Source organism: Mauremys mutica, chromosome 7, assembly GCF_020497125.1.
Source record: "Mauremys mutica isolate MM-2020 ecotype Southern chromosome 7, ASM2049712v1, whole genome shotgun sequence".
Taxonomy (NCBI): domain Eukaryota; kingdom Metazoa; phylum Chordata; order Testudines; family Geoemydidae; genus Mauremys; species Mauremys mutica.
Genome location: NC_059078.1, coordinates 106,873,471 through 106,886,340, shown reverse-complemented (window position 1 = coordinate 106,886,340; position 12,870 = coordinate 106,873,471). Strand labels below are relative to the sequence as shown.

Sequence of the window (12,870 nt, the reverse complement as noted above, 5' to 3'; positions counted from 1 at the left end):
CCACCTCTGCAGCTCCCATTGGCCGCAGTTCCCTGTTCCCAGCCAATGGGAGCTGCGGGGATGGTGCTTGCAGGCAGGAGCAGTGCACAGAAACCCCTGCCCCCCTCCCCACTACACGACCAGACTTTTAGTGGCCGGAGATCGTGATCAACTGGGAGAGTCTCCAGGATCAACCAGTTGATCGTGATCTACAGGTTGGTGACCACTTTTCTAGGCTCAGTCTCAAATTTGGCCTGCAGATTGGCACTACTCTCTGGAGAGGCCCCTACGGAACAGGGTGGAAGTACAGAGAGATGGAGCAAGGTGTGGGAAAATTCAGTGTTGCAACCTATGCTTTACTTAAATTGTGGATGAGAACTTTATTTTTCAGTGCTTCCATGTAGTCTGGTGCCTTCTGTTAATGTGTACTTCCAGCTACTACCCTAAATTAGTACTGTGTAAAACAGTCACAACAGAATTCAAAAACATCCAAACTTCGGGTGTTTGAACATTGTTTTAAATTCATGAAAATCCTATGAAATGTCATGATATTTCTCTCCTGAGAAATGATTGCACTGCTCAACCACTAATATTCTAGTTTTTAAATCTACTGTATTCATTTTAGGTGTTTATTTTTGTCTAATTTTGTGCCTTTTCACTTCCTAGAGAAATCAGATCCTGTAGTTTTATTTGACAGTATCATTTAGATCTGAAATAGACTGTTTCATCAGCACATGACAGTAATGAAGTTCATCTCAGTGCAATAGTCACTCAACTTCTAGCCATTATACTTAGAGCACACCAAGACTAGGACAGAGCACAAAGAATTATTTCTGTACCCTTCCCATACCGGTGAAAGTGAATTACAGCATACAACATGAAAAATTAAAAAATAATCTCTTTCATGTAAAATGTTCCATTTCATAGGTGCTCAATTATTTAAAAAAATAGAATTGGTGTGATTTTACTGGTAGCTTTCTGTTTAAACCAAAACCCAGAACCCCTATCTGTAGTCCATCATGGTATTAAGAAGTAAGGGCAGCTAGAGCCATGATAAACTTTTAAAAATAGAGGATAAGGAAAATATATTATGGCATAAATAATATATGGATACATTTTTTGTGTGCTGGGTACCTTGAAAAGCAGAAACCCAAATTAAGACACCATCAAGTTCTTAAATTCAGCCCTGTTCATCTAAGAAACAGCTCTGTCTTCCTTGTTTCCTTGCTCTCAAGCGTATCTGGTCTTCTCCCCTGTCTTTGCCCTGAGAATTTTGCTTAGCAAACCCTTTAATCCAATGTCATTAAGCTCTGGGTGCATGGTGCTCATGTTCTCAAAACTAACCTGGACTAGTTCAGACAGGCTTGGCCACTAATCTTCCTTGTTCTTGCTCTTGAATATCAAGGAACTTCACACAGGTTTGACTATATCCATTGTCCACTGGAGCCTGCTCATCTGCTAGTCTCCGTCATAACTAAAGAGAATGCTTAACCCATACAGTCTTCTTAATGACCATCCAGTTGCTGTTGCTATAGCCAGTCCTATTGAGGTCCCTTGGCCCAGGCCTCTGTTTAACTTTCTGTGCAGAACTTCATATCACACTTTTATATCAAGAATTCATAACATACATTTCATTAACACCTCTGTCATAACAGGGGAGAGTTTAGCCCTATTGAATTCTGCTGCACAGAGCCAGCTGAATTTATGTGCTCAGCTTGACTCTGCAGTCATGGAAACGGATGTAGGTGAGGAAATAGGATGCATCCCCTCAGGAGTTGCAGCGGATCCTGCTCAATTCCCAAAGGAAGAAGGAACAAACTCTGTTCTTCCAGGCCCCTAGGGATGGCACCAGGAGGTCCTGCTGAGCTTCCTCAATTTTGTGGGGCTGGGAGCAGATCTCTGAGGTTCTCTCTGGCTGGGGGCAAGTCAGCTGTAAAGAAGCCACTTACTCCAAACAGCAGTTCGGGCTGGTTTCTCCAAATTGGAGATGTCAGCACAAGAGGATGGTCCTGTTGGTGCCAAAGATCTCTTCCTCTCTCTGTGTCTGCAGAGCTGCTGCAGAGGCACTGTATATCCCCTTTTCTGCCAGCCTTATTGTTCTCAGGATTGGTCAAGCTGATGCAGAGCTCTCATTAATTTGTCTCATTTATTGTTTTATTTGTACATCTATTTAAAAAAAAAAGGCGCGCCCATCTCTTCCTTTAGATGCTCCTTGACAATCCTTCAAAACACATCAGTGAAATAGACCCTTGCTGTAACTCTTCCCCCACCAACATATGCACTGCAAACAACGTACCCCTGGTGCAAAAATGTATCAATTTTAAGATATGTTGCCCAAGTCTTCCCATTCCCTCATAGCGAGGAAAAACAAATCAGCCAATGCACTCTTTACGTGGCTCTATGGAAACTGAGATTCATTTATTGTAGACAGAAAATTAGGAACAAGACCATTTGAAAGTTTAATTTTTTGCTACTGAGTACAAATCCATATGGATTATAAATAAAAGTGGATAGAGTAGAAATATTGTATTTTTTGAAGAGTTCCAAGAGAAGCAACAGCTGTGTGCTGTTAAATGGCACAAAATGCATTTTATTCATGGATTCATCTTGATAAGATTTCCTAAATTTGTTCACATGTAATTTAATTGTGTACTTCTTATCCTCCTTGCTAATAAGTCTGCTCATTTAGATTGCTGATCCATCATATTAGAAAAATCTGTTTTTAATCAGTATTATAGTTTAATTATGAATTATTAAGGGGAAACCTCTTAGCTTGATTGCTGCAAAGAATATCTGACTCAGAACCAGAGTACTGTGTAGGTTGGAGCTGATCTGGAAAAGGAAATATTTTTCTTAAACATGAGATAGACCTACTATCAGATTCTTTTATGTTGCTGTGGGAATGAAAACGTCTCTCTTAAAACATTTTAAAAGGTCAGCTACACCTCCACACTATGAACTAATTATATAACCTTGTGTTGGCACGGATATTTTGTGACAGCAGCCTTGCAGATAATTCTCTTTTATAACTGAAAATAATAATTTAATTTATTCTCCCCCCTCCCCCCACCTCACTCTCTACTAAAAATCATTGAAAACCAATTTATGATGAAAAATATTGTCATTTTTGTATGGAGAGCTGTATGTTTTCTTTAAAATTATGTTATGTACAATATCTAAGATATTTTTTCATGATAACACAGGGTTTCACAAATAGCATGTGTTAAACAGAAATAGATACGAAGATTATTTTTCTCTGCTGTTTATTCCCATGAAATCTGGTGGGACTGATATAATAGTATAGCTTAGTGATACTCAGACTCAGGCTCACAAGTGGCTCTTTAATGTGTCTCCTTCAGCTTTTTGCAGCACATGATATTAAAACACCGATTTAATTATTAACCAATCAAGATGCTTTTAATATGTTGTTAACCAATTGTAGATGATAAAATAATAATACTTGGTCAGTCATTTTGCTGTGAGAATTATATATATAAAAACTAAATATTTCCCCTGTCATACTGTTTAAATATGAATATATAGTACTATAGTAAATGAAACAATGAATTCACACTACTGTGGCTCTTTTGGGTAATGTTGATCGCTAATTTGGCTCCTGAACCACTCAGGTCTGAGTATCACTGGTCTAGCTTCTGAGTCCTATTTAAAGTGCAGTATGTTTGAGGGTTTTTTAAACATAAAATATTTGTTCAACCTGATAATTTTAGCTGTACCTTATAATTGCTGGGCAGAATTATGTGTACATTAATTTTAAATTACTATGTGCAACGCAGAGTGAAAATGAAATCATATATAGTACAAAAAATCACCATGTTCTGCTTTAGTTGCTACTAGTATTCCATAAAAATCTCATATTCCTCTTAGAAGCCTTATAGTATATGTAGAGTCCCCCTTGCTCTACTCCCTTTCATGAGAGAAGACCAGAAAATTCATTGTCATCTAATTGTCTTCTTTAGATTCCATTCCTGGCAGAAGGTATTCGAATTCATGGAGAGAAAGTAACTGAAGCACTAAGGCCATTTCATGAGAGAATGGAGGCCTGTTTTAAACAGCTTAAAGAAAAAGTGGAAAAGCAATACGGTATCAGAACAATTGTAAGTTGTCTCCAAACCTGACATTTAAAAAAGAATCTGGTTTTAGAATTGCTGTAATTCACATTTCAGTGATTAAATGAATATATAGAAAAAACAGTTTTAATAGAGGGTGATTAAGAATCTTAAGGGAGTATGTGGTTTTTCATTTTGTTTTGGTGTTGTGGTACTGGTGGCTTTAAACTCATTTTTAGACAGAGGTTTATGTCTCTTAATGTCCCTAAAATGTTCCACGTGGGTAGGTGCACAAAAGTGTAGTGACTTGCCTTGTGTTGCACATCAAATGAGTATCTCTCCTGAGATTAGAATATAATATCTTTCTGGTTTCTAGATTTTTGTCCTGTACTATATGCCTATCCAGAAGGTTGTCTTCTGAAGCATAGTTATATATCAGTGGCTTCAACAGGTGTCTTTGTCTGTAACTATGCTAGATGAATAGGTCTACTTGGTTAATTTATCTCCGGACTAGCAATTGTAGTTTAGAGCATGAGACCCAATTAAAGACTTCACTTAAATTGTCAGTGCTTAGGAGAAGTGACAAAATGTCCTAAAAAACATTAAAAAACCCTCATTAACATGACTCCACAGCATAAAAGACTTACCCTAAAATATCAGGATCTGTCCTTTGGAAGTCAAGATAGTCCCTCAAAGTGTTCAAGTTTTAAGGATCTTTTACATAGGTTACAATCTCTAGGAGGTTCTGACATCTTTGAAGCATTCGTTCTTTGAAGTCAGAGGTTCATATCAAGGAATATCACAGAGTATCATCACTTCCAAAGCTAGTTCTCAGGCTGTTTTAAATGTTTTTTTTTCCAATAAGTCAGGGTCCTGTATCTGCAGATTCTCAGCAATGACTTGCTGCTCTTAAGTACAAACTGCATCCTTGACTTTACTTGTAAATCTCCTGCTACTATAACTCCAAACTGTATTTCAGGAGACCGGGGCGTGGGGGGGAGAGAAGGGTAGATTGTTCTCTGTGGATGGTCCTCAGTACTGTAATTTGCACTCTTCCAACATGAATAAATCAATCATTTTTGGCCACCCTTCTGCCTCAGCTTCAAGATGCAACCAGAAATTTTGAAAGTCCCCTTACACTTTGAACCTTGCTGATTAAAGGCGGGTTAGTTAATAGAGAGGTTTTGTTTTGGTTTAAGACTGAGTGTTGCTGCTTAGTGCGGGGAGTGTTTCAAGTGCTGGCTCTTGTAGCCTGCATGTAGGTTCTTAATTGAGAATGTATTTTGAAAGCCATAAGTGCACTTGGAGATTATGCAAAGCAGGCACATGTTTTATAAATACATTTTTTAAATTCAGTAACATACAAGTAAAGAGTTAGAGTTAACCTTAGGTCTGATTGTGCTGGGATTTGTGTTCTGAAAGTATGTTGAAGGCTTCTGTTCCAACTCTTATGCCTTGTATATTAGTAGCATTGACAGGCTCAGAATCAAAACCTCCATCACCGTTATAAGTATTCTTTAACCTTGTTGTAGGTCTTGGTTAGATTTGTAATGAAAAAGAAAGACTCATATGAAACTTACATCCACTTTACTGTTAAAAAAAAACCCAAAAATAAATACCTGAATGTATTCAGTATTTATCAGAAATATAAGTGAATCTATACCAGTGAGTGAATAAACTCAGATTTTGTCTACTTCTTTATGTTGACCTGCATTGTTTATCTTGGTCCCAAATGGCTAACTAGATTTCAAGCAGTAGTAACCACACAAATAGCTCATGAAAAATGAAATTAAGGGAGAATCTACTTAACAATTTGATAAGATGTGACCTTGTAGAAAAATATGATTTGTCTCCAAGAAAGCAAATATCAGAAATTGCTTAAGAGAGTAAATACTTTCCCAGAAATTGTAAAGAATAATTTCAAGCAAGAGAAAATGTATGCTAATAATTGAAACTTTCAGAAAATCCCCCGCAAAAAAACAGTATATTTGTAAGGTTGCACAAATGCATTTCCTATCAACAAGACCATAAAAAATAAGGAAAATTGCCAGTTGAAGAAACATTAGCTTCTACACTGTTCTGCAGGTAGTCCAGCTTGCCAGCATATGCTTCTGGTTCCCAAGGTACCTGGCTGCAATCTGTACTCCAACTCTGGCTTCCTGCCTAGTTCTGTGGCATACTGTAGGAAGCATGCATGGTAATCCAGCTAACTCCCCATCAGAAGGAAGGGCAAGGAGACAAAACAAAATATTGAATGCCTGGCTGCAGCAGAATGGCAAATTCCATGGTGAAATGTTGACTTCTGTGGAGCTTGGAAAAATGTCAGATTCCACTGCTGGCGCCTCCTGCTGGTTGCTCTGGGAATTAGTTCAGTCCTAGCTGTGCAGCACCCTCAGCAGGTGGTGTCCCACCCATTGCCTGCTCTGCTGGGCTGTCTGGGACCCGCGTTGCTCCCTGGCTTGCAGCGTCCTCTTCTGGACACAGCCCTCCGTCTGTGCCCAACTTTGTTCTCTCCCATTCCGGGGGTAATGGCAGTCCTTCGGCTTGCACCTGCCTCAGTGGCCAACCACAACCCAATGTCTAGCCCCTCACCTTAGGGCAAGTTGCAGTCTGTATTGGCCACACTCCTCCGCAGCCAGGTGCAGTGCAAGGGGAAAGGTGGGGGACCCAGGCCCACCCACTACTCTGGGTCCTGACCCAGGGATCCTCTAGTGGCAGCCTCTCTCTGCCCTCCTTCTCTCCCCTTGTCTGACTGTCTTCCCTGGGCCACTTCCCCTTTGGCCCCTTGCACCTTCTCGGGCCTTCTAGTCAGGGGCCGCAGCCTGGCAGGTCACAGGTGGGAGCCCCTCTCTCTGCTCCTCTGAGCCGGCCCAGCACTGCTCTGTCCAAGGTCTTACCTCAGCAGCCAGTCCTTCTCCCTTGCTAGTCAGAGAGAGACTGCCCTCTCCTTTGCTAGGCAGCCTTTATATAGGGCCCAGCCTGGCCCTGATTGGCTGCCTCTTTCTTTGCCCTGATTGGCTCTCCACAGGCCTTTGCTGACTGGCTGCCGGTCATGTGAGTTATTATATCAGGCAGTCTGCGTACTTAGACAGAAGTCTCTGCAGTGGTTTACATTTGGTTCATGTTTTGAAGGTTATCTCTGCAACCATAAGGGTTAGAGCCATAATTATTCTGAATTTGGAGCATGATTCTGCAGTATTGGGTGAATTCCAGAGCTGCAGAATTACAGAATAAACAGGGCTCCCTCTATGCCATTTTTGAACTTTTTATGGACCTTTAAGGTAGGATTAATCAGACAGGAGCTCCCAACAGGTCTGAGATTTTGGGTAGCCCTTACCAGAGGCAGCACAAGATGTGTTTCATGAATCCCACCCCACTGCACAGTGCAAACCCGTGAAAGAGCTAGCCACCATCTAGTCCTTAGTGAATAGCGATTGAAACACTAATAGGAAAATTTTGCAAAGAAGTCTGTTGAAGGTTAATTCTAGGGTGATTCCACCACTAGAAAGAGCAGCCTAATATTATGTCCCTTGTATGAAAAAGACAAACCGTAATTCATGGAATGTGTAATCTAAACATATTATATCCAAGATTCAGTGCACCAAATTCTGATTGCAGTTACAATGGATGTACAGCACTGTATGTCCAGTGATGGTGCTACTCCAGATTGCCACTTGTGTAACTGCGATTTCTGTTATTACTGGGGATCACACAGGTGCTTAGATTGTGTATTTTAAACACACTAAGTCAGAATCTTTGCTGTGCCAGATTTCCACTGGGCACAGTAGAGTGGGACAACAGGGATCTGGTTATAGCTCTCTGATTCTTTGATCAGTGCCAATGTAGCTTAGAGCATGCTGGGACAGGTGCCAACAGTCCCCAAGAGAACAGATGCCAGCTGAAGATAGCAAGAACACAGCACATGTTAGACACACCAACTCTCTGCCCCGACTAAACATCCTATTCTGGGATGAGAGGCATGAGAGCCAGTGCAACAGGGGAGCGGAACGGGCTAATGAATTTGACTATGACAGACCTGACTTCAGAAACTCCTTTTCAGATCCTTCTATAGTGGTGATATTTTTAAGGTAATGGCATATTTAGAGAAGAGAGAAATCATATCTGAAGCTTACCAGCCTTGATAGTGTCCTTGTAAATGTTTTTCCCTTTATGGTCCTTAAATCCCTGCTTGATATGTTTGATGCACTGTGCCTCTAAATAGTAATTTATTCCCAAGAAGAAACGAGATATTGGCATTAACTATACTTATGTGTCACTTGCTTCAGTCATATACATTAACATTGTCAAAGAGACAACGGGAAAGTCAGACCCAGTTGTTGTTATCTTGCTAGTGTCACTCTGATCCGCTACTAAGAATTGATGGAATTTTATCACTTCTGTCTTTCTTGTACAATGCCAACTTAGCAGTAGTTGACAGCGTGGAAAAGCTACCTGTGACTAAACAGCAGGAGATTCTTATTTTTGTCTGAAAGAGTTCAATTATTTTATGCATATATCAGTTATTAATGACTAACAAAGCTTGTATAAATATTCAGAACTATAAAAGAGCATCTGCATAAAAAACAACATTTAAATATTTCCTTCTCAACCTAGATGTCACTCTGTGAAAGTGGTTCTGTTAACAGCAATATCATATTCGTGGTTTTTTAAAACTTTGGCTCATTATTGCTGTTACTCAGTCTTGGAGTACACTAGGGTACCAGTAGCATGCATGTGCACCCCAACTCGGAGAAAACTGTAGGTACTTCAAGGCATTGTAGGCGTTGTAGATGCTGGTTGCCCTGGTGAGTCCCAGTAACCATTCAGACACATGACTAAGGGAAAGGTTATTTTTTGTGGAAGTGGGAGGAAAGGGAAGGATTGCAAATACCCTAGGAATGGAGGCTTAATAGTTACAGTGCAAAGTGTGCAATAATGGTAAATGTTTCAGTCCCTAGGGGGCAGGCCAATTGAGAATTGGGGTTCTCCAGGCCTACTAGTGCCTGAGGTGCCCTCACCAGTCCAGTCTCTGGTCAAAGCAAATAGGACTTTGCAGATTTCCAAGCCAGGCTCAGTTAGTGTCTATCATTGGGGCCCCTCTGCAATGGCTCCCTGCCAACCACTGCTGCTCCCCCATAAATCCCACACAAGCCTGCACCCAGGTCTTGTCTGGCAGTCACATCCTCTTCCACAGGTGGCTCTCCATATTGTTCCTGTTTTCAACTTCTCTCCAGCTTCCTGTTTCCATGTGGCCACTTCTTCAGCTGACCTCAGCTCCTTGCTTCCCTGCAGCCACTGCTTCCAACCACAGCCCAGCCACTTCCTGGTTCAGGGCCTTTCCGCTTACCTGGCCAGAAGAATGGGAAGTGCAGTGGGTGAGGAGGAGTTATAGTCCCCTGCCTTGCAGAGCCATACCTCTGTTTAAAATTAAGCATATGCTTAAGTACTTTCCTGAATCAGGGCCTAACTGTTTGCTTTTTCTCCTTAAATATATCTAGTAACAGTATCTGTGTTGTTATAGATTATTTGTAACTGAAATAGCATAACATTCTAAGTGGAAAAGAAGCATTTAACCATTCAGCATTACATGATAATGACTCACTAATTTCAGGTTGTGTTCTAAAAGGAATAAGATCTTATTTTTCTTTGTTGTAGCCCTCAAGTTTGGATGATAGACGGGGCAGTCGGCCAAGGTCTATGGTTAGATCATTCACAATGCCTTCATCTTCAAGACCGTTATCTGTTGCATCAGTGTCATCTGTCTCATCGGACAGTACCCCTTCCAGACCTGGCTCTGATGGGTAAGTAAGGTATAACAATTAAGAGCTTGTAATTGTGGAGAAAGATTCAGCATGCAAATCCTTACTGGGTTGTGAGAAGCCATCAGCACCTAAAAATCTCGTTAATTACAAATGTATAGTATTGTGCATGTGTTATCTTAATTCTTTGTTTTATAAAGTTACCAATATGAGCAACTAAAACTCAAGTACATTTCTTCTGAGCAAATTGTTTCTATACTGAAAGCATTTTTGGGTATGCACGTGGGGAGACATGGGTCTTATTAGAAATTTGGCATTTTAGAAAATTCTTTCAGCAGTGATACTTACATCTCTACCACTGAGAAGAAAGCTTTGTTTTTTTAACAAATACTATCATTTCTTAAAAGAACCTTGTTTTTCTCAATGCTGATTTCGAGATACACTATTTAATTTTTATTAGGGCTGTTGATTGATCGCAGTTAACTCACAGAATTAATTCAAAAAAATTAAATCACGTTTAATTGCAGTTTAAATTGCACTGTTAAACAACTGAAATTTATTAAACATTTTGGATGTTTTTCTACATTTTCAAATGTATTGATTTCAAGTACATCAATGTGTTCAATTACAACACAGAATACGAAGTATACACTGCTCACTTTATATTAGTTTTATTACAAATATTTACACTATAAATATGATAAAAGAAATAGCATTTTTCAATTCACCTCATACAAGTATTATAGTGCAATCTCTTTATCAAGAAAGCACAACTTTTTTTGTTACATAACTACGCTCAAAAACGAAACAATGTTAAACTTTAGAGCCTACAAGTCCACTGCGTCCTACTTCTTGTGCAGCCAATCGCTAAGAGAAACAAGTTTGTTTACATTTATAGGAGATAATGCTGCCTGCTTCTTACTTACAATGTCACCTGAAAGTGAGAACATTCATATGGCACTTTTGTAGCTGGCATTGCAAGGTATTTATGTGCCAGATGTGCTAAACATTCATATGCCCCTTCATGCTTTGTCCGCCAGATGTAGATTGGGGTAAGGCAGGGTTTAGCTGCCAAAAAGTGAAGCTTTGCAGTAGGATTGCTCTTCATCGGCAGAAAATGACTTAAAAGAAAACTATATATCCATACAAAGCTAGTGGGGAAACTGGCTATGTGCTGCCATCGTAAAAGTGTCATTCTCTTTGTTTCTCACGCCTCATGTTACTTTTTCCATTTCTGCATATTTGGCTCTTATCTCTCCCCCTTCAAGCCTTTTACATTTTTGCCTCTCTTTCAGCTTTTTCCATTTTGCACCTCTACTCCAGCTCTGCCATTGTACATACCATTTGGCAGGCTGTATGTTTGAGGTAGAGGCAGGGTACGCATGTTGCAGACAGTTTGTCTGGGATTACAGTTTTCCTTTGTTCTCCTCCTCCAGTCCGTTTCCTTTTTAATCCTGCTTCATAGAGGTTGTGCAATTCAGAAGAAAGCTCTATAATGCAAGTCATCTTCCTTGTGTGAGCTTTTTACACATGGAACTATTACAAAGAATTACAGTTACAATTTTCTTTTATAGTCATGTAGGTTGGCCTGCCCCTTCCCCTGAAGTCAGCTGTATGTGTGAATTCAATTGAGCCTGAACAGAAAAGTGAAACCAACAAGGCTCATTTTGCGGCTCAGCACAGCTCAGCTGACACAGTGAACCAAGCAGCAAGGCAGTTGTAATAAATATCACGATAACCTACTGGATACACTTCATCACCAGAAAAAAGAACTTAGTTTTGAAACTCACAATAGGGCCTGATCCAAGGCTCACTGAAATTAATGGGAGTTTTTCAATTTATTTTAATGGACGTTAACTCAGGCTCATAGTGCCTTGGAAGGTTGAACATACCTATAGCTCAATATGCACAAAGACCTTTGTCTCACTTTTGTCAGGCTGTACATCTGTCATCTTCTGAGTTGCAATCAGACCCATGAGAAGTTGTATCACCACTTGTCCTGAGTGCCGTAAATGCTCTGTGCTGTAGCTCCTTGTCTGGACACTCCCAATAAGCATACAAAAATGCACTGAGTGTCTGTGTGCTGTGCAACCCTGGTTCAGCAGTCTGACCCCAGTAGCCTACTTACAACACAACAGCCCCATCCTCATCTTGACCATCCTTGGTTACTAATTGCAGGGTGACCCAACAGGCCCCCAATCCCTAATTTCCCCAAAACCATCTATCCTGAACTGTCCAGCCCTCTCCTGGAATAGTGAGACTTAATAATATCTGTTGCTCCTTTAAAGAGACAAAAGCACAGCAACTTGTTGCCTTAACTGAACTTAACATTCACCTCAATACAAACACAACACTGGGTTGGTTTAGATTAAAAGTAAAACAAGTTTATTAATAAAGAGAGGTTTTAAGTGAGTTCAAGTACAAGGGATAAAGACAAAATGGTTACGAGCAAATAAAAGGAAAATATGCTGCCTAGTGGCTAAGACTTAACTAAATAAGCTACAGCCTTGGTACAAGGTAGATTTCTTACCAATCTTTCTCCTTTCCATGGTGGATTTTTAGTTAGGACCTTGGGCTTGTGCATTTTAGGAACATAATTCTAGCACATACCCATAACTTTTTGTACACACCCTGTACATACGTCATGCAAGACTATTAATGATCAGTGAGTTGTTAGTTTTCCAGTGATATCCTACATGACGCCTTTTAGATACAGCAGCGAAGAGTCCTGTAGCACCTTATAGACTAACAGACGTATTGGAGCATGAGCTTTCGTGGGTGAATACCCACTTCGTCGGATACATATTATCGTATCTTAGTATTCTGAGTTTCCATTCTTTGGAAATACTGTAACATAGTAAATATGAATAATCCTGCCTGTAATACTTACTGCGTATTTCTTTGTCACTGTAAAAATGTGGCCTGCAAGCACCTCCTGCTGGCCAGGTGCATGCCTGTACTCTGTTTTTGTGGTACCCTCCACCAGCAGTTTCTCTTTTCAGATGGATTTTCAGTGACTCAGCCCTGTGGCTGAGTCACACTCAATCTATATGTGAAACAAATAG

The 12,870-nt window shown here is 40.2% G+C and overlaps 1 protein-coding gene across 2 annotated transcripts in view; it reads left to right on the top strand.

Moving 5' to 3' along the window:
* The window catches only part of DOCK1 (dedicator of cytokinesis 1), a 561,291-nt gene that overhangs the window by 481,535 nt on the left and 66,886 nt on the right, over positions 1–12,870 (top strand). For both annotated transcript variants that reach the window (XM_045023408.1, XM_045023406.1), the window contains exons 47-48: positions 3,957–4,094; positions 9,702–9,847. In XM_045023408.1, coding sequence (XP_044879343.1) covers positions 3,957–4,094; positions 9,702–9,847 — 284 coding nt within the window. The remainder of the gene's footprint in view (positions 1–3,956; positions 4,095–9,701; positions 9,848–12,870) is intronic.